The sequence below is a fragment of the Watersipora subatra genome, chromosome 1 (genome assembly GCF_963576615.1).
Source record: "Watersipora subatra chromosome 1, tzWatSuba1.1, whole genome shotgun sequence".
NCBI classification, from domain to species: domain Eukaryota; kingdom Metazoa; phylum Bryozoa; class Gymnolaemata; order Cheilostomatida; family Watersiporidae; genus Watersipora; species Watersipora subatra.
The window spans coordinates 29,215,864-29,239,229 of NC_088708.1; the positions used below are offsets into that span (position 1 = coordinate 29,215,864).

At 34.7% G+C, this 23,366-nt stretch overlaps 2 protein-coding genes across 2 annotated transcripts in view; one reads left to right on the forward strand and one right to left on the reverse strand.

Moving 5' to 3' along the window:
• Nucleotides 1-7,321, reverse strand: part of LOC137385692 (endophilin-A3-like) — a 17,882-nt gene extending 10,561 nt beyond the window's left edge. Inside the window, exons 1-4 of the mRNA XM_068072219.1 lie at nucleotides 7,181-7,321; nucleotides 3,183-3,251; nucleotides 1,744-1,816; nucleotides 400-549 (exon numbers count right to left, since the gene is read on the reverse strand). Of these exons, the coding sequence (XP_067928320.1) occupies nucleotides 400-549; nucleotides 1,744-1,816; nucleotides 3,183-3,251; nucleotides 7,181-7,225 (337 nt within the window). The 5' untranslated portion in view covers nucleotides 7,226-7,321. The remainder of the gene's footprint in view (nucleotides 1-399; nucleotides 550-1,743; nucleotides 1,817-3,182; nucleotides 3,252-7,180) is intronic.
• A 691-nt stretch (nucleotides 7,322-8,012) lies between these two features.
• On the forward strand, nucleotides 8,013-18,738 carry LOC137405678 (uncharacterized). The gene is made up of 4 exons (XM_068092021.1): nucleotides 8,013-8,194; nucleotides 13,825-13,962; nucleotides 16,077-17,087; nucleotides 18,028-18,738. The coding sequence occupies exons 1-4, from the start codon at nucleotides 8,013-8,015 to the stop codon at nucleotides 18,494-18,496; spliced, it is 1,800 nt and encodes a 599-aa protein (XP_067948122.1). The 3' UTR covers nucleotides 18,497-18,738.
• Nucleotides 18,739-23,366: the final 4,628 nt, after the last annotated feature.

Sequence of the window (23,366 nt, forward strand, 5' to 3'; positions counted from 1 at the left end):
TTCTGCTGAAAACACAGCGTGACGGAGCGGACAATAGTTTGCTGCCTGAGCATTTTGGAAAAGGCACGCTTTATACCACATCAAAAGAATTGTTGATGGTTGAAAACCATGCTATAGATAAAAAAAGGAAGGGGGTCCATCATACTCTAGCAATAGGCTTCATACAATAGTGCAGACTTGCTATCCGAGATCACAATAGAGCGGGATGTCAATTATAAAGGCTAAGATATGCAGATGGAAAAATACGCTGTCATATACCAATGATGACAACTAGATAGGAAATTGTAGGCTTTGTTAAAGCGCAACCATTTAACTACTCACTTGTAATGAAGATTAATATACAAAGAAAAGATAGTTGTTAAAAAGAAACAGTTTTCCATAACCAAAACTGCAGCTTACCGAAGCCTGAAGGTGAGCCCTCACTTAGTTCGGCGCCATACTTTGACAGGGTGTCGCCGAGCGTTGACTCGGGCTGAGTGTATACCAGGTGACGCTGCTGACCTTTCATCTTAGACAGGGCTGCCTGTGTAGCGAGTTTGGCTCTAGTAGCTGAAGAAGCAAGCAACAGAACATTCAGAAAAAGGGTTAAACTATCAGTATATGGCTTATGAATGCACTATCGGTCTACGTATCGGTCTACGTATCGGTCCATGCATCGGTCTATGTATCAGTCTATGTATCAGTCTATGTAAAATGTAGGAGTAAAATACTAAGAGGAATGTAAGAAAAATTACCAAGGGAAAATCAAGGCCGACAGGCAAACTAATCATTGATGGTGTGATTCCAGCTAAGCATATCACAAAGCTTCACGATCTCGCGGAACGACTACCACTCCACTAGACTACTAGATCATTCCGTGAGAACCAGATCATTCAAGCGAGAAGGCACTCATAGAGATCGTACATTTATATTTACAGAGAATACTGAATGAATTTCATCGTAGAAACCTGAATGCCAACACACTTTAGCTTTGAAATGAGTCGGTTAAAATAGTGAGTGACAGCTTGGAAGCTTTTCAAAGGAGTGCTATGTAACTGCTCGTCCCAGATTGCCAGTGTAGACATTAGTATGTAAAATGCTGCCAGTAGACACAGCATCATCTGGATAAACCACAGCATATCAAATATAAAACAAAAAAATAACCAGATAGAACAAGGAAGTACTGTCTTGAGGCCGTGTGGTGCCTTTCAAGCGAAATAAGAAAAAAGTCAAAATGTGTCATTGCGTTACATAAAACATGTTATAACTTCAAATAACTTGTGTTATACATTTCAACATAAAAAATGAGAGGGTTTTTCTTACACCAATTAATTAAAATTTTCCTTTCACCTTTCATAAAGCTAAAAAAATCAAATGCAGGACTGCTAAAAAGTGCGTGATTGTTAGTCAAGGATTTGTATTTATGTAAAGTAGAAAGGAACAAATCTAAATCTTTGTTGCTTTATTGGTTTCTTGTTTTAACTTTTGAAAAACTTCGGCAGTCATCACAGAGTACTGAAACGTCAAATTCTGATGCCTAATGCCACAACATCGCTGCTAAACTGATTGTCACAATCAAAGCATCAACAAAACATGTTACACAGAGTCAAAGCCACAACTCGATAAATTTAGAGCAGTATCAACAACCAAGTCCTGACTATTGGCTCAAAAACAAACCATAACCCGCCGTAAGCTTACAAATGTGCTGCCTTTAGCATTTAATGATTGGAGACAGCGGCTGAACAAAAACTAACTGGTAACTACCTGGATTGGGCTGAAGAAACTCTTGAGTTTTATTAATGATTTCGGAGACCAGCTTATCCGTGACGTCAGTTTTCTAGAATAAACGATTATAGTATAAAGTTACGGCACTGCTGCCGCTTCACTAGTTTTGCATCCTTTTTAGGTCTCTCAATAATTGCTGGCTTGCATGCAAGAGCATAAAACCAACTTCATCCTAAGCTAAGCATGCATGTCTTAGTAAAGAATTATTGTAAGTGTTAATGCACTCCAATCTTCTTAACATCTTTCACAGAACAAAGAAGCTAAAAGCTTATTACCTATTGTTGTATTTAGGAGTAAGAGAAACCTTTATTTGATAGTGACCTAGATATTGTGCTTCTTGGGCCCAACCAACATTCTATATTTAGCTACCAACCTGAGTAGGCTCAGAGACATAGTAGGAGTGTTTATCAAGCACAGCGAATGTGCCAAGTAGCTATATTGAAATGAGCTACAATAAAAATTTACCGCGCAAGAAAATATATTTGCCCTATGCTATATAGTGTCTGTTTGCTATATAGTGTCTGTTTGGCAGATTTGCACAAAAGATAGATAGGCCTACATATCTCGGGGGAGTGGGAGCTTGTATTTCATGCCGCATACCACCGTACCAACAGACATACATATATAGCTACATATATAGTTTCGGGTTAAAGCGGTTGCTGCTGGCACTCATGGTGCTAGGCTAAAGAGGAAGTAAATCGATTAGTTCAATCATACAATTGCTAATACTATGACTTATGACTCTCAATCCTACCAAATATTGATTTACACTAATGGAAGGGAACCGGTCACTCAGAATTGCTACAGTCACTCTAGAGCGCCACAATCTTATTATGTCGCAATTCCACCAGTCGTGTGAAAAGCCTGTAAAAAAAAAGTTGTGGACTAAACATACGAATTGTGCTGGATTAAGCAGGAGTTTTGTAAATTAGCTTTACCAAAAATCCAAAAAAGAATAAACCCTGCCCTGCTTACCCTAAAAAATATCTAATTTGACTATTTCAAAATTGAATCACACTTCTAGGCACAGTTTTAGCCCAAATACAATGGGCAAAGAAGTTTATCAAATGAATAATGATAGTTATTAAAATCTAATAGTCACCTTAGGACACGTTAAGTAGGTGTAAGTGTAGGTGTAGTACGTTAAGTAGCCAGTGCAAATCATTAATTTCTACCATATGGTTACAATAGGCTCAACTATGGGATCACCCATGTAGTTCATCAGAATCCAACAAATAAAATTAGCAACAGTATGCATATACAGTGTATATATATGTCAGTATATAACAGCATGCATGTACTGTTGCTATATGTCGAAAAGAGAAGGGGCTGAAAGTTACTGAAGCAAATCATTGACATAGAAATGACATGTTCATTAGTTCAAAATGGTCTTAGCCAATGAGTGCCACTCGACATACCCTTTCCATTTCGAGATAGTCATCATCAAGTTCTGTTCCTTTCGCTCCTCCTATCTTTTCACTCACAAGCTAAAACCAATAGTAGAGACCGTCTGATAAAATTAACAACCATAAATGATAACCTTTGAACAAGTGGGATGTTATCTCTATGTACAAAATGAAGCGGTAACACCTGCAGCCTGCAATACTATTCTCAACTACACCAGCCTTGCATATCTATAGATGTGAATCCATGAATATCGATAAGAAATGGCTGATGAAGCCTCCTGTCTTTTCTTCATTCCAGTCTTGCCCGCTTATCAAATTTATTGCTGACTGTGACAACTCTCAAAACAGAATACAAATTAACTGCATTCTAAGCATTAGCAAATAAAAAGGAAATTTTAGTTTGATATCAGGTAATCCAGTGGCTAGTAAATACTGCCTAAAATGTTAAACAGTCAAGATATCTACAGCATCACCATGATCTCTACAGCATCACCATGATCTCTACAGCATCACCATAATATCTATGACATCACCATGACATCTACCGCATCATGATATCTACTGCATCACCAAGACATCTACCGAATCACCAAGATATCTACAGCATCACAATGACATCTACAGAATCACTCTACATATTATGGCAGCATGAGAAGTGCAGTACCCCTGTGATAATCGAAAAATGTTGCAGAAATTATTCGCGAAGTATGGGCCACATGATATAAAGTAGCGAGCATCTATATTTGATACGGGGTCTTCGGGAAAACCCAAAGAGTTTGTTATAAACTAGTACTACGAAAAGTTTTATATTGAGCCTTTTATTGGCCTTTCAATTTACTTGAGAACATCACGTGACAAAACAATAACCAAATGTAATGACTACGTCAGAGAAATAAACTGATTCCAATCTACGGCTGCGATCAACTGTTCGTTTTTGAGCTTTTAAGAGCTTGTAATCACATTTCCACATATTTTGCACCTACAACACAGCAGTGTAAGACATGGTGAATCTTTTAATACCAAATAACTGTAATGTGAAAGTTGTTGTAAGTCAACCTTTAAGGTTAAGTAAAGCCGTAAGTTTTGGCTAATATAATTCACAAATGAGGGGACATATCAAACAACATATTGTTTTCGAAGGAGCTGAAGGGCTTTCGGTCATCACTGAATGGAATGATTATGTTTATCTTTTCATCTGAAAGCTAGTTCGATGGCAAGTATTGCAGTCACTGAACCAGTTGAGTTAAAGGTACTATCATATGAAAAGCGATAGAAAACTAGCATACGATGCTCCTTTCAATAAGCAGCAACAAACAAAGGCGTTATTGCAGAGCATAGGTTTTTGTTAAAACAAGTTGATAGGTATTTGAATATACTGGTTTGCAATTGCCACATTTTAGCTTACCTTACTGATGAACAATAATTAAATTACTGTTTATTTGTAGCAAACAACAATGAGATAATCTCAGGCGCATTTAAATCAGAATCCAGTGAAACCTCTGTTTTCGAACACTTTGGTTCTCGACCAACTCGGTTTTCGACCAAATAATTTGAGATTTGTTCGTCTCGGATCTCGACCATAAATTCGGTTCTCGACCAAACCGGAGCATGCGCATTGGAATTAAACGTTCCGAACAGCTCCAGAAACAGCAAGTTTATACGTTTAATGATGTGGTTATGAGCCACTTTCGGAAATTTCTCAAACAAAATGAGAAGTTCCGCGTCATGGATTTTTTACAAATAAGAAGGAACTATCTGGGATGACGTCGCCTCTGGCGAAGAGATTTTTTAGGGAAACAACTCTCTCAGTCGAGTTACCCTAAATTGTTTTGGAGAAGGATTCTTCTTCAAAGATGGGAAGTAAACGTCCCATTGCTGTTTCTATTTTCTTTTTCACGCGACTTTTGATGTAACTGATCTGTTGCATTTTTTGCTGTTTCATTATCAATTTCTACGATTTATGGTATTGTATCGTAATCTTTAATTTTTTCGATGTTTTAAGAGCAATGCATACGAAATGTTTACTTTTTGTTTTCTTTTTTCATTATCATAGATAGAAAATCTTTAATCAAAATTAAACACGATCTATATCTACCTGTTCTTATTTATAGTATGCAGTATACAGTACAGTTTATGGTGTAAAATGTTAAAAATACTTTACCAAAGTTGTTAAATCGGCTTGGAACAGATTAAAATTTACATATATAAATTCTAATGTGAAAGATTGTTTCAGATCTCGAACAACTCGGTTTTAGACAAACTTTTTGGAACGGATTGTGTTCGACAACCGAGGCTTCACTGCATATAATCTATATGTATAAATCTAGGTTTTTGTGTGTGTGTTATTCTGTGAATCGGTGTGTCCAGTTATAGACAAGTGTAGTTTTATAGCTATTCAAATTTTGGAATGAAAAGCTTGATTTGTGCTGGATTTGAACTCACGAAGCTTGCGATCACAAGTGTTGAACCACGCATTTAACCACTGAGCTACTCGGTCCTTACAATTATGTAGCTCTTATCATATATCGTATACCCTTTTCACCGCACACGCTAAATAACGTATTAATTTCATTGATACATTGCGCCTAGGCGTTACGATGCTCCTGTTATGAAATATATTTTCACCTAACTCTATGAAACAAGATGCTTTTTCGTCCTCACTATACTAGGGTGAATTTGTTTTCTGCCATACGGTATCAACAATAATTTTTCTCGAAATCAAAATTTGATGATTGTATCTCGGTTCTGCGTCATTCGTTAAGGTAAAAACGGGTTTACAAACAGATAAGTAATAAAATTTAGTTAGCAGTTTGAAGTTTACTAAAATACATTCTAAAACTTCCTTCAAGTATGTGTTTAGTAAGCTAAATTTGTTTAAGTTAGATTCAGCGTTTATGTTACACGTCGGTCTCGAAGGCAAGAACTCTGCACATAGTACAACGTAATGTTACATTTTCTTGCAGGTCATATCCACAAAATGCACTAAAGTTATTGTAGGTAACTATAGTTATTAAGGTTAACATATTGTTTTGTTACTATTTTTAATGACGATGATTTTGATGATTTTTACCAGGAAGTGATTGCATTAGATAATTACTATGGGTTTTTATACCACTCTATACATCTATATGATATGTTCACCTTATGATGCAACACTAAAATCATATAATTCTATGCCAAATAATGTTTCATTGTAATCGTAGCAAAACAGACTATATTTAGTCATTACTTGCTAATGATTTCACATTTACATTTTAAAACCTTCACAATTTTATTTTTCATCCTAATTTATTTCAACAATACACTTATTATATGATATGAAATTTAAAAGTTACAATTGTTTGAAAAAGTTTGAAAACCTTTACAATTGTTTTATTTTTTTCTCAATTCATTTGAAGTGCACACAAAAAAAACCTTGTCTCATAATATGGAGTTTAAGTTAGAATGGTAACTGTATATGTCAAAGAAAAATGAATGTTCTGTCCAAAGACTTTTATATTACCCGGGCATTCACCTAGTATATGCATATAATGCACAAACGTGGACTACCAATATCTAATTTCTACGAGGTTTCCGTTTATTATTGATAGCTCCAGTAATAAGAAAATCTGCCATGCAGCCATTTGTATTGCATTTTAATATAACTTAAACTTTGAAAATAACAGTGATTAGTGCATTTGCGTTCGTTCGGCGTTATTTCGACTTAGTCGAACTTAATATTAAGAAATTAACGATATCAATATTAACTACCCTTCCACGCAATACAATTAGTGAAATAAAACTCTAGCTTTATGACAACAACTAGCCAATTCAAGCTATTCCTAATATTGTTGTGCAAAAAACTTAACTAAAAACAATTAATATGGTTAAGCGCTACATTAAATATAAAACAGATAAACTGTCAGCTAAAACAGTTCAAAAATATTTTGCGAATGCTTGTTTTCTGAGCACCTATGATAGAAAACCATCTTAAAAGTGGTGCATAAAACTTTATGTTTCAATAGTCTTACCTGGTTAACTTTATTATATTGTTTTTTGAAACCTGCAAAAGACATATTTGAAGTTACTCTAAATAGCACTTAGCAAAACGCTACACTGTTCAAAATTCTGACTCTAACGATCAATAAAGCAAAGCGATTACTACGGAAGTATGTGCGTTGAGATCGCGTGCATATGTAGGTGGAGTTTATATTGTAGCCAGCAAAATGATCCCTTAATGACGTCACGTCCAAAAAAGGCGAGTACTGTTGATCGTAAACTACATAGTTGCTTTATAACGGAGCAGTTAAGATAAGTAGTGACAAAATAAACAGCAAACAATTATTTTGTAACTAAAAACAATTTTTAGCTAATTAACTATTTCTACTTTGTGTTTAATTTAACGCTACATAGTGGCCCATAGTCTCTTTCGGCTCCGCCCAATTAATGGTATCGCGATATATCGCGTTTTGCGTATTTTTCTGGCTACGTATTTTATAGTGTAGGTTCTCTATGAAGCGACATTGAACTAAATTGAGGCTGTTCAAGTTTCAACTCAAATATTGTTAAATATATATTACATGAGTTGTTATTATTTAATTATGAATTATTTTTGGCCATAAATAACACGTGTTTAAAACTGCATACTGTTTTTTTTGAATTAACTGTAAAACAGAGGCTAAGGATTAGTGTCGAAACACGAGTAACGTTACATAGAGAAAATAATCCCTAAAAGGTAAAAGTTGCTCTATGCAATAGCTTCTTTTGCCAAGCTTTGTCATAGATCCGTTAAAGTGCCAACAAAGCTTTGTCAGGAAAATAATTTGTCGATGATATATCCAAGGTCATGTGACCTTGCACAAAATGGTAGATAGTTGTCCGCGGACTACAGAAAATGACATAAAAGATTGTCAGTATTACAACGAGTTAGAGGGAACCAAGCATTTGGTTAACATTATTGTCGCTACCAAAAGTGCGCTTGTTATTCGTACTAAATTCAATGGCATAATATACACCGGTGTTTTGTTGGATGCATCTAATCCAAGGTATTTAAAGGTGATGGCAGGTTGGCGCAAGTCGCTAGCGTTCACGCCGCTAGATCTATGCTTACTAACCGATATCACTTACATTTGTTTCATGTAAATTTATTATTTTTATCGTCATTTATGGAATTATGCTTGCCTTAAGGGAAAAACTGGATGTCAAAGTGGATTACTAAAGAATCGCACTTGTTTTTGCGCAAAATTGATACATTTTGGCTATTTATATTGGAGTTATAAGTAACTATAAAAACATAAGTAAAATTTTAGTCTACTGGAGAAAACTTTTTCACTAACAAAACTTTTGTGTGAAGATGAGTGTCTGTTGATGACTGTTACACTCTGCGTATCCACGTGTATGTCGGAGCGTCTCAGATTTCTGTGCTGAGACCACTGTCGTTTTTACTTTATATAAATGACCGGCTTCTGATTGCAAATAACTGTAAAAAGGTCAGTATAAGACTTTTGGTAAATAATGTAACAGAATTAGCCAATCCTTTCTTTGGTAGATAGTGACATTCCTTTACATCGGACAGGAGCTTGTAAATAGTTGCTAAAATTCATTGTAGGTAAATGCACTCATTAATGCTACAACTTACTACTACTGCATAAACATACCTGCCAACTCTCACGCATTGGGCATGAGACTCACGCAATCGCCCCAAAAGAAAAAATGAAAATGCGTGAGATTTTTGCCCCAATTTCCACAATTTTATATATACTATCATTGATACATCAATTGCCCCAAAACCAAATCTCACGCATTGCCCCACTCTTGGGTTGGCAGGTCTGTTCATAAATCAATTGGAAAGCATTTTGTTATATTATTTTTATCTATTTAGGCGTCAGTACCATTCACTATAATTTGTATCACCATCATGCCCGGATTAAAATAGAAGACAAATTTTGCATTCAATTTACGTATATGAACTTTAAGAATGTCTCCGATCTAGCAAACCAAATTTTATGCTTCAATTTAGTTTAATGCCGATAGAATACGCTTCTCTGGTCTAAATACTTGAATGAAATTTATTGGCTATATATAAAATTGATAAAAAAAACAATTAAATAGTTTTGTTGGCTTATACAAAATATGATATCATACATATGCTTTTGGAAATGCAGAGAAAAAATTATCAGGGACTCTCCTCCTAAACAAACACCGATTTAGGAACTTGGAATTGATTCTGACATTCATCGCTGCAATAAATCATAAGAGGATACATTATTTGATGTACCATAAGTTCAAATCCAAAGATCAGTATTTAAATTTTACTATAGATTCTTAATCACATGTATTAGTTTACTGCTACTATTTGCAATTCAAATTAGTACAGTGCACACACCCCCCCCCCTCCCGGATTCCGATGTCCCTATTATACAATTTTTTTGCCTTACCATATGGAACATGATGTTTTTCGTCCCTGCCATATGACATCAACAGAAGTTTCTCACGAAATTCAAATTTGGCTGTCGGTGTGCTGAATATGTCAGAATGACGAAGGTGCCAATGTGCTATTTGCCGAAGTCCCTCCTACAACGCCTGAAAGAGTTACGATGCTTGCTCTTTCTTAGCATTATTAGTTATAGGAAACTGGAAACAGGTAATAAAAATTAAGACGATGGCAAACTTAATGTTTAGCAAAATACATACAAAAACCTAGCTTAAGTGTTTGTTGAGTAAGATAAATTTATTTGAATTAAGTTCAAAGTTTATGTTATATGTCTGTCTCGAAGGTAAGAACTCCCCAAGGTACATACTGCACATAGTATGTACATACCATACAACGTCTATTTGAATGCCATCACGCTGTATTTTTCAATCTTTCTTCAATAGTGGCTGTCAAATAGAGGCTGGTGCCGTATTTTTCAAATGTCCTGTCAGGATTTTGGGAAGATAACTTTTACCCTCTTACTGGTGAAGCAAATCTCACCTATATTTTGCACTATTCTTTGGGCGGAGCGACGTTAACTCTTTTGGCTGCTATAAATCTGCTAACTTAGCTCCAACTTGACAAAGATCTCTAAATTAATATGCATTGGGAAGCCAAGAAATATCTTTACCAGTTGATATCTATTACTTGCAATTAACTTGCGATGATATTATAGCATATGCTCTGCTTTGCCATTTGTTGGAACTTAAAGTTTTTTGGTTTCATTCTAGACTTGAAGGCATCTTTTTATTTAATAACTATATTTAACAGATTTGCATAGAAGCTCATTGCACTCATTGATATGTTTGCTACAGTTTGCAGCCAAAACTGGCTTTTTATATGCAATACAAGAGAGGTTATGAGCGTCGATCCATTGTAAGCCGAGTTAAGATAACTGTAAAGATGCTATCAAATCTTATGCTATAAATCTGCAAATTTATATGTTATATAATAATTATTTATCAAAGGCTACAAATATATATTCAAGAACAAGTGACATAAACGAACTATACTTATAATACATGCAGAAACAAAAATTCACATTTTTTAAACAAAAATATTTGCATCATTTGCTCGGCCAATTACGTTCTGATTGTTACTTTTGGTAGAATGAACATCTTCTTGTTGTTTAATATCTTCACGATGATTTCTGACTTCAACTCTTCTTCTGCACTGCTGAACTAGTCGATGTTAGCGTTCAAACAATTTTTTGGCCGAGCAAAGCTTTTAGTGTTGCATTTCGCACAAATAATGATAAACTTTTAGCCGCATGCTAAGCACAACTTTCACCCTAAAACTAGTTATTCATATACCATTGTAAATGTGAACCATTTTTCACATACGTCGAAGTATCAAGACCATGTTAGACAAGGAACTACTATTAGCCTGATACAGCTATTAATAGATTTTACGGAGTTGCTTTCAAAGTTCTAACGAAAAGCAAAAAGCGTTGGAATTGGAAATTGGACTTCGATATGAACAGAAAAACGAAAGATTAGTTATTGATGTAATCGTGTCATTATTAGTCCGATTTTGTAGACACTTTCCTACTGATCATTTATTTATTAGTTATAAGTTTGTAAAAATCAAAGACTGTCAGTGGGCGGTCAAATGGAGGTGGCGGTCAAATGGAGGTGGCGTTCAATTAAAGGGTGAGGCTCTATCTGTCAACTAGTCTTCTATAATAGTGGCAGTCAAATAGAGGTGGTATTCAATTAGAGGTTTTACGGTACGTTGTTATGTTACATTTTATTGCAGATCATTACTACTAAATACACTAATTACTGGTAATAGCTATAGTTCTTAGGGTTAACATACAATTTTATTACTAATTTTTAATATATAAAGTACGTACATGGATATAAAATTTTGATGTTTTTTCACCAGGGGTTGTTTGCATTAAATAATTACTATAGGTTTATATACCCTCTATACGACATTTTTGCCTGGCGATCAGGGATCGCTAAACATATTATGGAAATGTTTACTTTTCCATTTCCATAAACATAAATATTTCCATAATTTTATGGAAATGGATATGGAAATTTTATTTTAGAAATATGGAAATGTTATGGAAATAGAAATAATTATGGAAATAATACAGAACTGAATTATGGAAATGTTATGGAAATAGAAATAATATGGAAATGTTATGGAAATGAATTATGAAAATGGACATAATATGAAAATGAATTATGGAAATGTTATGGAAATGGAAATAATATGGAAATATTATGGAAATGAGTTATGGAAATGTTATGAAAATGGAAATTATATGGGAGTCAATGATGGAAATGGAAATTGTAACATACGTGTAATCCAAGATATAAACAGAGGCAAGTTATACTGGCTAATATGTCTATATAGGTGTATATTTGAAATAAAGAATATTTAAAGTGCTAAGTGTATACATCAGGGATCGCTAAGCATATTATAGAAATGTTTACTTTTCCATATCAATTTTCATAAACATAAATACAGTCAAACATGGATAACTCGAACTTCACGGGACCGAGCGAAAGTGTTCGAATTATCAGAGCGTTCAAGTTATCAGAGCACTGTCACAAGTCCATGTATTTACTTATTTATTAGTAGATACATGTACATATACAAACTATAATATAAATCAAAAGCACAAATGGCTTGTTTCAAATTAAATGCTTCTAATGTAAAGTTTAAAACGTTTTTATCAAAAAGTATAGAGATTTCTCTATCATTTGAGATTGGTTTGTTGTTTGAGGTGACGTTATTGCCAGGACGTTTTTTAGATTGACATTGGCAAAACTTGATCGATGTTGAAATGCTCAAAAGAAAAGACATCTTTTTCTTTTGAGCGTTTTACCCACGATCAATTTTGCCGATTTTTATTGAAGTTTATGCAAAGATTACCTCACTTTACTTTGCTTCCGAAGGGCGATCGCTAATATAATATCGCTAATATAAGAGGATGTTTGGTATAAATCAAATTTCACCAAACCGTTAGAAAAGTCGTTGACAAAAATATTTTGCTGATGGTGGTAATAACGACGCTTATGAATTACAAAAAGTTGAGGTTTACCTCTATGGCTTGGAATAAAGTGATTTTCTAAAGCGATAACAACCGTTTCGGTAGCCGTTGGGAATAAAACAGTTCGAGTTAACAGTGTTGAGTTCGAGTTATCTATAGCAATTTATCATTACGTGGGAACGAACCAAAGAAACCGTTCGAATTAACCATGTGTTCGAGCTATCCGTGGGCGAGTTATCCATGTTTCACTGTATTTCCATAATTTTATGGAAATGGATATGGAAATTTTATTTTAGAAATATGGAAATGGAAATAATATGAAAATGGATTATGGAAATGTTAGGGAAATAGAAATAATATGGAAATGAAATAGGGAAATGAATAATGGAAATGTTATGGGAATGGAAAAAATATTGAAATGAATTATGGAAATGTTATGGAAATGGAAAAAATATTGAAATGAATTATGGAAATGTTATGGAAATGGAAAAAATATTGAAATTAATTATGGAAATGTTATGGAAATGGAAATTGTGACATACACGTAATGCCTGCTGGCAATGCCAACATTGAAACGTATAAATATCATATGATGGGGTCCTTGTATCAGGTTAAGAGTTCTCATGTTGTTGTCCGGTTTGACGATTTTGATGCTAATATAATGACGGCTATTTAATTTGTTTCATCTTGAAGTATTCTGTTTATCTTAATTTTGCGATTATATTTGTAATTAGATTAATGTTTTGTAGTCTCTTTAGTAAGCTAACGGTGTTGTGCTTTCACATATGCACGCACAAAGTCAGTTGGTAACATCGTTTAGCTATCTTAATAGTTCTAAATTCTATGAAAGTGTGGAAATATTTATATAGATAGGCCTGTATAGCAAATCTATATAGTTAGCTATAAATCTGTCACCAAGCCATGATTAGAATAATAACAATCATTTTTTTTACAGACTTACTGCCCCTTGAAACACCGTTTTGTTGATGTGGTCATGGTCACTATTACTTTTTGTTTGTGTCACTATCGCTATCGGTAGTCGTCACGGCATTTAAGAAACCTGCAGAATTTTCCAAAATGGAATAGTTTTTTTAGGTGTTGACCGTTTGGGTAAAAACTTTCCTGCCTTCTGTTCGCTATTGTTTGTAATGTTTAGTAGTTCATACAGTAGTGACACACCAAACAATGTATTGTAGTATTGGTCCAGCTTTGGTTAAGCTAGCATCGAGAGAGAAGACTAATCAGGAAAGCTTGAGATCAACTATAACAGTGGAACCAGTCGGTTGTGATGCTCTGACCTCTTCTCATACAGAAATACCCCCTTACGAGCAAAGGTATCATTTATGGCATTTCCTTTGAAAAGTTCTCCATGTGGGCTCAAGGGATTCTGTTTTATAATTTCAAAGCAGGATTTAGGATGCTCAGGTGTATTTAGGGTGATTTAATTATTTTGCAGTTTTTCAATTTATTCATATTTATTTAAATTTGATGTTAAAAAGACCTTTAGTTTGCTGAATGCTGTGACTGTATTGTCTTAGGTATTAGATAGTTTTTGTAGTATAAAATGGGAAGCTCTCAATAAGAGCAACAAATTTAAGACTAAAAAATACAACTGTGATCAGATTCTACAAACATTTAACGAAGTTTAAACATGTCTAAAAGGTGTTGAACACAAAATTTAAATACACTGAATGTGTAACAGACGTATTGCGATTTATTGTTTCAGTTTACCATGAAATCAATGCATTCATAAATTACATTGTTGGCGTTAAATAAAATGTCACAGCAACAAATCCCAGACATTTTGGGAGAATGGTTAAGGGAAGGACAGATGTTATTGCGATCTGGAGTAATATCCTAAAGGAATAATTTATAATCATTTGGTATACATGCATGGAGTAGTGGTGCCAGTTAATGATAATAATGAACCTTTGTGATTATAGCTTTACAGCGGTGTGAAAAATAAACGTACCGCCCTAGAATTTTGACCAATTTCAATAAATATGGTGTCGTTGTTGCTAGTCAATTCTTTAAAGTTGCACTTATTATATATCAGAATGAAGCTCTGACTCTCCCTTATTAAGATATATTATTAAAAGCTCATTTGAAGTAGTTTACCATTTAAAATGCACACTTGTGCCGCTTGCTAGCACAAAAACTGAAAATCAAAGATCAATTTTCTATTCAGCAAAACATAATGACATGGGGATCGTTTCACACAACGTCTTTGATCTGAGTAACATCACTGCTATGAGTTTGAATGCAAATAAAATACAGGTTCAACTTTAGTCAAAATGAGTAAAAATGTCAAAAATACTTGCCAAGTTTGACTCTCGCTAAAACTTATCTAGCATTGTTTAAGCTCTCTTGATCTATATTTTGTATGGGTTCTACTCAACAACAAGAGTTTAATGAGGGATGTAATCACCTCGAGTGCTGAACAATAGCAATGATAAAGTTTTGTAGGATAGTTATTTATTTAAGTCCATTTATTTTTCACACCACCATGTGGTAAACTATCAACTTGGCTAGCTGGAAAAGTTCATTCTATTAAAAATACGCGTTGCCATGGTAGGTTTTTATATTTGAGGTACAAATCCACGAAAACAAATTTTATGGCTGATGTTACGAGTGTGTGGCTATCAAGTTTTTGAAAGATACATTGTTGAGGAGTATAGGTCTATCAAATACCACTTTTTGTTATTATAAGGCATGGTGTAACAGTAACACTATAAAAATAATTCCAAAGTCAGCAGTTTATTGCTATTAAATGTAATTACTGAATTTACTTTTCATCTACCGTAACAATTTATTATAAAAACGTCAGTCTCACACACTGTTGTTTTTACAACACTTAGCCAACTTTTTAAGCCTCAAAAGATTTGATTTTTAACATACATGAGAGTTTTAGACACTTGTATTACTGATTCCGGTTCCACAATCTATTAGCTCAAACATTTTATTGGAAACATTTGCATAGCCTATCTGATGCTCTATCCTTTTACAGATTGCATACATTACACAAAGAGCTTTTTTTTACTAAAGGTTGGTTTACATGTTTTAACAACCTGTTCAATTTGATTGATTCAGATGATCATAGAACTCTTAAGCAATGTTGACATTAATCAACAAGCATTGACAAACAAGAGATCTGCATGTTCAATGACAGGAGCATTGGCAACTAGCATTCTTAACAACAAATATGTTTTTAGGAATCTGCCAAACTGTATCTTGATACAAACGACCCAACCTTTTTAAAATTATATGTATTGAACATTAAAATCTTTGTTTTTAATATTTTGAGATGGTTTTCCAGACCATTCGAAGCCATGATACCCAGAAAAACCCCATGTGAAAACACTGACAACAAAAATGCTGATTGAAATCTTTGAAAAGTTCTTGCATCAGCAGTTATAACTCTGATGAATGCTGTTCGCTACTGTTGCAGGTACTCCTACCAGACTGACTCTAAATTACATACGAAGCCACTTATCATACCAAGCCGGAGCTCTAGCTTGTCTGCATCTCTTTTGTGTAATCACAGTCGACGGCAATTGAGAGAACGTAGGAAGAACTCCAAGGGGAAGCTATTCTTGTGCTCTATGTGTAGGACCCACTGTTTCGACACGGACAACAGTGATCTTGAACATAATTTTATTGGAAAGGAGGGCATAGAACAAAAAAGGACGGTACCTCTCACGACTCCGCCCATACGCATATCATTTAAATCACCAGAGGGACCGAGTGTTATGGAGATTGAGCCAAGAGAATACAAGAAGCGCAAACATTCTGTTAAGCACAAAAGTAGAAAACATTCAAAGAAATCTAAAAAGCAAGACATTCACTTGGAAGAAAATGGGAGTCTGTCAAAAGATTTAGAATCAAAGAGTAGTGGGTGGGCGGATAGTGGGGCAGTCAATAACTGTAGCAATGACGTTTTCAGTGAGGACTCTGGCGCTGAAGGCTTATCAATTGATTTACGACCGGAGCAGGGGAAGCACCACAAAGACGCGAGTGCTGTCGCGACTAGCTCCAAACGCCGCGGCAGCGTTGAAAGTTCATCTGCCTCAGAGGTTACTAATGAATTGGCTTTTCAGGCTCAAACTAAGACTCACCAAAGAAAGCAAAAGTATGTTCCTAAATCCAACAGGAAATCTAAAGCGGCTCCTAGCGACACCACCCTCTCAGCAGACGTGTCCTTGATTTCCGAGAAGACCACACGGTTTGTGTCCACATATGAGAGTGCCGGAGGTAAACGCATCTCACTCGGTGATGTTATATGGGGCAAAATCGTTGGCTTTCCTTGGTGGCCTGGGCGAGTATGCGCCATTGCTGTGAGTGAAACAAAGGAAGGCATGGTGATGGGCCACACTGCCGATATAGATTGGTATTGCTCCCCTACCAAGTCACATCTGCCCTGTTCAGAACTATATCAATTTCTAGAGGACTTCCCAAAAAGGTATGTAGTTTTTATATTTGCTTACTACGTCAAATTATCTACGTCAATCTATGCTCTCACCTTCTTATCCAACACCGTGTTAGATAAAAACTTGAAGGCTTACTTTGATTATCTGCCCTATAAAATGAAACAGAAAATGTGAATGATCCTCAGTAAAATAATATTTCTGTAAAAATCAAATCAGCAGGAAGTCATATTCAGCTATATCATCTATGCTGGTGTGTCAAGGATATATATCATCTCATAACAATTCTCATTTTATTGGCCATTCTACCTAAATTTGCTGCATATACAGTCCTGTGCAAAAGTATAAGATCGCCTACAATAGTCTAGTATTTCTAAAATACCTTATATATTATATTATAACTAGTTGTAATTTGTCTTGAAAAAGGACAATAATACAAAAACTTAGTATCATTTTAATGCTCAGAATCTTCTCTATCTGTTTTTCATATCTACTAGTCTCTGAAAACACTTGCTGTTACGTTGCTCAGCAGTATGTAATGTAAATATTTTTACTAAATGCTGTTTTGTGAAAGGTGCTTAAACTATCAAAATTACCTGAATATATACTTCTAGGGAAGTAAAAATGACAAACATTTAAGAAAACTTCAAAGTAACTCGCAAACGATACAATAAGATCACGGAAAAATGTTTGTTTTTCAAATTGAAGGAATATATTTTTATCATATATGTTATATTAAAGTTATTGTATTTTTGTCAACTATAATGGCTTATTGAGACCTATGGTTCAGGCTTATAAAAATTATTAGGCGGTCCTATACTTCTGTACATAACTGTGGAGAAGCGATGTGTCAGAACTAGGAAGTTCCTATCTTTGTGTACATTGTTTAAACATTTTCAATGCCCTGGCTGCTTGCAATTTAATAATAGTTTATATCCGCTCACAGGTTTGATAATATTATATATCCTCCCACAGGTTTGATAAGAAAAAGAAGACCAAGAGCTATATGCAGGCGATAGACGAAGCGAAGCGGGATGCTGTCATGAATGAACAATATTTACAGACACTTGAGGAGCCAGACGATGAAGAGGTGGCTCCTACTCTACCCAATGATTCTTTATCTACGGCAGCAATTGGTTCCTCACCAGCCGTGACCGATCAGTCGGGGCATGTCCCAGACTCAGACTTACATTCTGTGCCTGACCATAGTGGAGAAGAAAATTCCTATAATTCAGGCCACGATTCACCTTCTCTTCTCATCGATGCCTTTTTAAGAACGAATGAGCAGAGTACGAATCATCTGTCTACCCAGTTTAGTGATGACTATGTCGGCTCTGGCAACCCGATTCCACAGGCTACAACTACTGATAACGATGATGAGGAGTTAGACGGATGTTTGACGATTTCGTTACCTTCTCCACAATCTCTTTTAAATAACCATTGATATATCACCCCACATAGAAATTATCTATGCATTGAAGCACCAGTAATTGGAGGTCATTGTTTCTCAAAATATCAATGTTATACATGCATGTACCTATTTACTATCTCCTTTGGTGATGCAATCTGTCTTCTGCTGTACATAAAACCTCTCTACTTGTTTACATATGTAGAAAGATCTTATTTTCTGTACATAATGTCCCTTTTAATTACATTATGATATACATATATACACATGCTGCAATATCTTGCGTTCATTTTTCATCTTTGTCTATATCATGGCATCTCATGATCCTAATAATAGTATTTGTCTGCCTTCTGTAGTTATATATTGTGTAACCAATTGGAAGTCCTTCAAGTGCAGTAGAAGTAATACTCCAATATTTAACATGAAAAGCTTAATCAAATTATATGATGAGTGTAGTAAGGTACATGTGGCATATCTTTATTAAGGAGTTATCATTCCCTCTTAAAAGGTCTGGTTAGGAATGGCCCTTTGGGGTATCCAAAACTGGAGGAAAAGGCACCAACAGGTTTAAAGTTAACGATTGGATCATTCTATCGGTAAATTTCCTTTTTCTTGAATTCAAGCAGACACGTGTCTATGAATTTTTATCTACTTGCAGCATGACCGGCAGCCAATTAATTTAATAACATTGTACATGTAGTTGCTTACTCAGCTCTATGACACGGCTCTATGACACGGCTCTATGACACGGCTCTATGACACGGCTCTATGACACGGCTCTATGACACGGCTCTATGACACGGCTCTATGACACGGCTCTATGACACGCTGTTATTCTGACAACTAGCCAACAACAGGTTTAGCATGAGACAATTTCAAAATGCCTACTTTATACAATTTACGTTCCTTGTCTAAAATAACAAATACTTAATTCATTAAGTTCAAAATAGATTGTGGAATAATTAATTACATTAGACAACTGGTGTTTTTATAGTTTTGTAAAGAAGCATTTGTTTGTTGACGACTCAGACAACTCAAGGAAAGTTAATTTTAAACAAAGGAAAGTTAAGCCGGTGTGAGAAAAGTAGAATTCGATAGAATTCATATTCGGTACAGAAGTGTCACACAGGATGAGTTGTTGTTGTTGCTGTTGTTGTTGAGTGCTAATATATTAATAAAATTTCGACATAGTGCTATAATTGTGGTATGGCTCTGTAGATGTTATGGCTCTGACTACAAAAATGTTGACGTATTTTGCTCAGTGTGGCATCACTTCTTACTCTTTTACTATAAAGCTGGTAGACCATCAGTGATACTATCCACTACACATTTTATTGATGTTGTTTTTGTATAAAATATCGCTCTTTCAAATCAATATTCACTTACCTTAGTATGAGAGTATGATGAGTATCAATACATAGTATTTAGCATGACGACATTTTAGTGTTGACATGTGCAAATATTCTATGCATTGTCTTGAAAGCAAGCAGCTTAGAACTCTGCTTGCAAAGGCATTTGATTTGTCTTAGTTTAGGCCCAATGTTAAACATATTAGTAACAATATTCAGTGCTGGCACTATTCATGGTCTAGACCAGGGATGGCCAAATGATTTTGGCCAGGATCCGTTACAGCCGAATCTGATGCATTAAAGATCCACAACGAGCTGAAGATGTGCATTTTTATTTTTTACCATTCATAAACATGAAATTACTTATGCACATCTTAAAGCGAGGCCTCAAACACGATTTGAAAACTTTTTGCTTATATAAATAATTTGACTATAAATCAGTGAATGAATGTGCTGCAATAAATATGCCTGATATCAGTGAGAAAATGATGAGTGGGGCTTTGACATCACAATACTATCAAAACGCGGTTTTTTGCTACTGCTAGCGACTCTTAAAGTTCATGAAAGTGAGTATTTGTGAGTAGTGTTCTATGATTGCTTTTTACAAAACTTATTGATGAAAACAACGAATTTACAAAAATTCTAAGAAAAGTTTACAAAAAATCTTTTAAACCAAATTTTTAAAAAATACTTCAAAAACTCTTTTTGACAGGCAACTTGAAATATCCACACAAAAACTACAAAGATCTGCATTTAAATCTAGATCTGCCATTTGACCATAGGTGGTCTAGACATACATGTAAGTTGAATAATTTGTCTTCCATATAAATGTACCAATAACAATTCATTTTGCTTAAATGTTCTTTTCAATTATTTTTGAAACTTTCCATTTACCACTGCTACACTATATAATTTTTGATTACCATTAGCATCATGCTCTCATCCATCATGATGCTAGCCTGTCTTGACAAACTGTTGTTGCAAAGTTGTACCCCCCCTTGAGCGGGCTGAGCAAAACAATAGTTTTGTTTTGCTCGCCGCTCTTACCGGGGGACAACTCCGCAGAAACAGGCTACCATCATGCACGCATTGTTAGTATTTTTCTGGACCACATTCATCCACCACTATTATAGTTTTTCATTTAACGGCAGCGAATAGTTCCACCAGATTTGGAAAACTATGATGGCTAATGATGCAGTTATCTATCGTTGTTCTCAACACAAAGCTCAACTTGATAAATTAATAAAATAGTATTTTTCAAGTGTAGACTTACTTTAAGAAAAGAAATTTGGTGAAACATTACATCAGAGAGAGATAGAAAGAGTGCAGATGAAGGGCATGAAACGAACCAATCAAAGACAGTTAGAAAGTAATTGGTCATTGTTGAATCTCTCTAACAGCTATGGCTAAACGGCAATTCTTGCTCTTTGTGTATTTTATAGATCTTTAAAGCTTGATTTTCAAATTTCGCTTTTAAATTAGTTTTCTCTCTTTGAAAATTTTTGTTAGTTAATTTTTTTCATTCAATTCAAATCTTAGTAATTCTTAGTGAACTCATACTAAAAATTATCATATTTTTTTAACGCTTTTGTAAATTGAAAGCATTATGCAACATCATTATAAAGAGCACACAATTTGAGGCAGTTGAAGATCTTTGAAATGAGTTAACAGCGATTTGATGAAACTAAGACTCGGAGGTTTAACTTCAACTGTGGGTCTCTAATTATTTGGATAATTTCAAAGCTATATATCAAACAGGTATATGTCAAACCTATACCTGTCAAGGTCTATGTCGAACTTATACTTGTCAAGGTTCATGTCAAACCTATACTTGTCAAGGTATATGTTGAACCTATACCTGTCAAGGTTCATGTCGAACCTATATCTGTCAAAGTATATGTCAAACCTATACCTGTCAAGGTCTATGTCGAACCTATACCTGTCAAGGTTCATGTCAAACCTATATCTGTCAAAGTATATGTCAAACCTATACCTGTCAAGGTCTATGTCAAACTTATACTTGTCAAGGTTCATGTCGAACCTATATCTGTCAAAGTATATGTCAAACCTATACCTGTCAAGGTATGTCTATTTGAGTTGATTGACTAAATGTTACGCCTTTTGTATAATTCTTGTATGGCATAATTTGGAAAACATTTATTATTTAGTAATTTTTTATTCATTGGCTACTGATCAATATCAGTGGTATTTATCTGTCTCCACTCTAAATTACTGTTGTCGTGCCAACTACTTCCACTAGCATTGTAATACGTGGCATACCGAGCTCGGTGTCTCACTTTCAGATTTGTTAGCTATTGGTACTGCATGGGTATTGTGGCACTTGTAAATTGTAGTAGATAAAATGCTTTCATTAAATTTCATTTATGTATCATTGTGTATAATTTTGTTTGTTTGAAGAATGTTCATCACTTACATGTACAGCATATTTCGAGTTCTTAGAAATTATTTAGAGAAGAAAAGACATTACTAGAGTTATCTTCTCTCCTTGTATTGACTGATACCATTGTTTCTCAAGCCGATGAAAAGCATGCAAGTCATATGGCCTATCATTTGTCAACCTTATAAGTTAAACTTTACTATTTAAAGAATCTTCTCTGATCAAAGAGTTGTTCATTATCAGATTTTAAACCTGTGCGAAACGTCCTTCTTGTGGTTGTCCGTTACATGGCTATTTGTAACTTTCTATTTTGGAGCACATGCTACAGCAGCTATAAGACATTTGACTCACTGCAATATATTTATGAGCAGGTTTTGGCCTAATCAACTACTCAACGAGCATCTTTGTTTAGCTACTTTTGTTTTATGATGAAGTTTTATTAAGAATCTATGTGTGTGATTCAAATTATATTTTGCAGTCTTTTGCGATGATGAAGATGGTCATTAATAGGAACAATGCTTTATAGTATTTGCCTAGGCAGGTATGTTATACAGTCTTCTCAACAAGGGGAGAACAATTATCTCTCGATGTGGTGAATTGGCAGGTTAGCACTTGATATTCGTGGGAGTTCTTACTCCGAAATAAGTTTTACAAAACAAATATAGAACTTTAAGTTTTGATGTTAGGACGTCTAGAAAGGAGAGTTTTTCTGTTGCCGCTGTTTAGACATAATGACATCAATTACAGCCTGTTGCGCCTGCAGACTATGACTACAGGTGCTATGACTATGTTTACCTGCAGCATACTATGACTATATATATATATATATTACTTTATTGGCAATAATTTCATTTAACAAATAGAAATGTTTTTCAAATTAGGTCATACAACAATAGTAAAACAAAAAACAAAAAAAAGGGAAAAAAGCAACAGTTAGCCATTAAAATTGAATAAATAGTCTGACAAATAGTGTTTAAAATGCCTTTCTCTGCTAAGAGAACGGATATTTAGTGGAAGATTGTTAAAGCAGCTGGCAATGACATTTTCAAAATGATTGGTAGTGATTGTATGCAATTTGTTCATATCACGTAAGTTGAAATGAGTTGAGAACCTGTAAATGTCATGTAAAAAACGAGGACACAAACCAAAAAAATCTTGA